The sequence below is a fragment of the Vipera ursinii genome, assembly GCF_947247035.1.
Source record: "Vipera ursinii genome assembly, chromosome: 4".
Taxonomy (NCBI): domain Eukaryota; kingdom Metazoa; phylum Chordata; class Lepidosauria; order Squamata; family Viperidae; genus Vipera; species Vipera ursinii.
The window spans coordinates 81115661-81118801 of record NC_139514.1 but is presented as its reverse complement, the minus strand read 5'-3'; the positions used below and the strand labels follow the sequence as shown (position 1 = coordinate 81118801).

General features: G+C 53.8%; 1 protein-coding gene across 1 annotated transcript; it reads left to right on the top strand.

The window, feature by feature from the left end:
• Positions 1-637: 637 nt before the first annotated feature.
• On the top strand, positions 638-2173 carry CHST7 (carbohydrate sulfotransferase 7; the record flags this gene model as incomplete). Its single annotated transcript, XM_083361291.1, has 1 exon — positions 638-2173. The coding sequence occupies one exon, from the start codon at positions 638-640 to the stop codon at positions 2171-2173; it is 1536 nt and encodes a 511-aa protein (XP_083217417.1).
• Between the last annotated feature and the right edge of the window lie 968 nt (positions 2174-3141).

Below are 3141 nucleotides of genomic sequence, written 5' to 3'. Positions count from 1 at the left end.
CAACTCACCTTGAGGATTAAAGGATGAGAAGGCAGAGTAGAATTTGCAACATCAGTACTTAGCATACACCCTTTTTAGGCTTAAGGATTATCCTGTTCAGTATTTATCCTCATCTCCAAGGCAAAGAGTACAGGATAACTGCAAGTACTGAGTGCTTTAACCATAAATAAACAATACCTCTTTTTAACTTAAATTACTTAATTTGCATTTAGATTTGTGAGGTTAAAGAATGCTGAGGGAACTGTCACTCAACTTCATCCTATGTAAATACAGCCTGGCTGGGAAAACGCCACTCCGACAGCTTTCCCCCCTCCCTCCCCCACAAATAATCGGAACAGGAGACCAGCCTTAACCTTACGCGGACTTAAAACGCCGGGGGGCTCAGAGGGACGGGATGCGTTGGCAACACCCTGAAGCAGCGCGGAGCCGCAGCCTAAGTTGAAGGAACGGCGGGCTGGCGTTCTTTTGCATCCTCTTGCCGGCAACTGGGGGCGTGTTTCTACGTCGGGAAGGCGGCCGCTACAGCAGCGGCCACCACCCTCGTTTCCCCTCCGCCTTCCTCAAGTTTGAGCTTGTTTTTGAACCGGGCGACAGTGGCGGGGAGGACAGCTCCCTCGGGCGTGGTTCCGAGGGAGCCATGAAGAGCCGGCGACGATGGAGGTGGCGATGGCAGCTCCACCGGCGATTTGCGCTGGGTTTAGTCGCCTACACGCTGCTGCTCCTGCTGCTCGTGTCTTACACGCTGAACTATCGAGCCAGAAGGGGGCGCGCGGGCGAGGAGTCACAGCTGCCCCGCCGCTGCCCCAGCCTGGAGGAGGCGCTCGGCGACTGGGGCTGGGAAGAGCCGCAGCCGCCACCACCATCAGCGGCAGGAGAGGCTGAGGACGGGACTCGGAGGGCGCCCAGCCTGCGGAGCAGAGTGGGCGGGAAGCGGCACATCTACTTGCACGCCACTTGGCGCACCGGCTCGTCTTTCCTGGGAGAACTGTTCAATCAGCACCCGGATGTTTTCTACCTGTACGAGCCCATGTGGCACTTGTGGCAAGCGCTCTATCCCAGCGACGCGCTGAGCCTGCAGGGCGCCCTCCGGGACATGATGCGCTCTCTCTTCCGCTGCGACTTCTCGGTCTTGCGCCTCTATGTCACACCGTCGGCCGGCCGCGACCCGCTCATCCCCTTGCCCGTCTCCTTCGGGGCCAAGTCGGGCAGCGGGAGCGGCAACCTGAGCACGGCGAGCATTTTCGGTTGGCGGACCAACAAAGTGATCTGCTCCGCGCCTTTTTGTGCCCGAGCCGCCCGGGCCCGCGCCGACGTGGGCCTCGTCGACAGCGCCACCTGCGAGCGGAGCTGTCATCCGCGGTCGCTGCGGGAGTTGGAAGCCGAGTGCCGAAAGTACCCGGTGATGGTGATTAAGGACGTGAGGCTGCTGGAGTTGGGGGCGCTCCTGCCGCTGCTGCGAGACCCGGACCTCAACCTGCACGTCATCCAGCTTTTCCGCGATCCCCGCGCCGTCCATAATTCTCGACTCAAGGCCAAACAAGCTCTGCTCCGGGAGAGCATTCAGGTGCTGCGGAGCAAGTATCACGCCGAGTTCCGAGGACTGCCCCGCCGGCAGCTCCCGCCCGCTGCCGCCGCCATCGCCGGCGGTGGAGCCGTCCGAACACAGCAGCAGCATCGAGCCGAATTCTTCCTGGGCGGCGCCCTCGAGGTGATCTGCCAGGCCTGGCTGCGTGACTTGATCTTCTCCCGCCGGGCCCCCGCCTGGCTGCGCCGCCGGTACACGCAAGTGCGCTACGAGGACCTGGTGCTGGAGCCCCGCGCCCAATTGCGCCGCTTGCTGCGTTTCGCGAACCTTCCCGCGCCGCCGGCCCTCGAGGCCTTCGTTTTCAACATGACCCGCGGGGCCGCCTACTCCTCGGAGCGCCCCTTCCTCATCTCCGCCCGCGATGCTCGGGAAGCCATCCACGCCTGGCGGGAGCGGCTCAGCCGGGACCAGGTGCACCAAGTAGAGGCTACCTGCGGAGAGGCCATGAGGCTCCTCTCCTACCCGCCGAGCAGCGAAAAGAGCGTTCGACGTGACTTCTCTAGGGAACGCTCCAGCGCTTCTCCTCATCCAGGTAGCCGCAAAGTCGCTCCTGGCACAATCTATTTAACGAAGTATATTCCGCCTTAGGCTGTCATAACAGAGCACTCAGATGATCCCATCTTTTGGTCTCGGGGCTCCTCCGCATCTAGACATCCCGACAGAAATTGGGGCAGGTTTTCTCCGTTGCTTCTATGAGTCACTAAAGTGAAGAGGAGCTTGTCCATCCCCCTCTGACATTTATTCTGTCTCAGTCTTCCCCATCTTGGTGGTATTGAGGAAAGTCATCACTCAAGCTAGTATGGTGCAACATCTGCCCAGAGAGGGCCCCCTTACATGTTCTTTTATTTATCAGCTTGGAGAAAGAATCATAGCCTATGATAAAAAAATATATATGTGGGTGGGTAGAAATACCAGTTTGAATTTTTATAGGATTCTTAGTTATTTAAAATGAGTGGCACTGTAGAGACTTAAGATGTATGAAATGCATGCTACTAGCTGTTTTCTTTCCTGCTTTTGACAAATAGATTGACATCTGAATACCAACTCCTGTAACTCCTGTATTTGAATGAGGACTTTAGTCTCTTGAACATGAATCAGGCTGCAAAGCAAGTCATTAAAGCTGAGTCTTAATCCTTATAATGGTTCTTCATAATGATCAGATTGTTGTTGTTTTTTTAAATCATATTGATAGTCAAACAAAACATTTTGAAGATATTTGGCCTAATATAGAATAAAAGACTACTTTTTTAAAATTTGAAAGATGCAAATGGCCATTATAAAAGAAGCATTCCTTTCTTTTCCTGTATAGGAGAGTGTACAGTAATTCTGTTTTGATTTTTTTTTATATCTCATCTGTTTTCTACCTCAAGTATCTTTCTCCACTTTAGGTTTCTGTAATGATTGCTATGTTTGAAAGTTTCCAGCCAAAAGATTTTTAAAAGGAGAAACTGGTTTATAAAATAGCAATTATACAGGACATAATGAACAGCTTTTGGGTAAAGTAATTACTGGAGGGGGATTATTGCAATCAGTTGAAAGGACCCTATTTACATGCT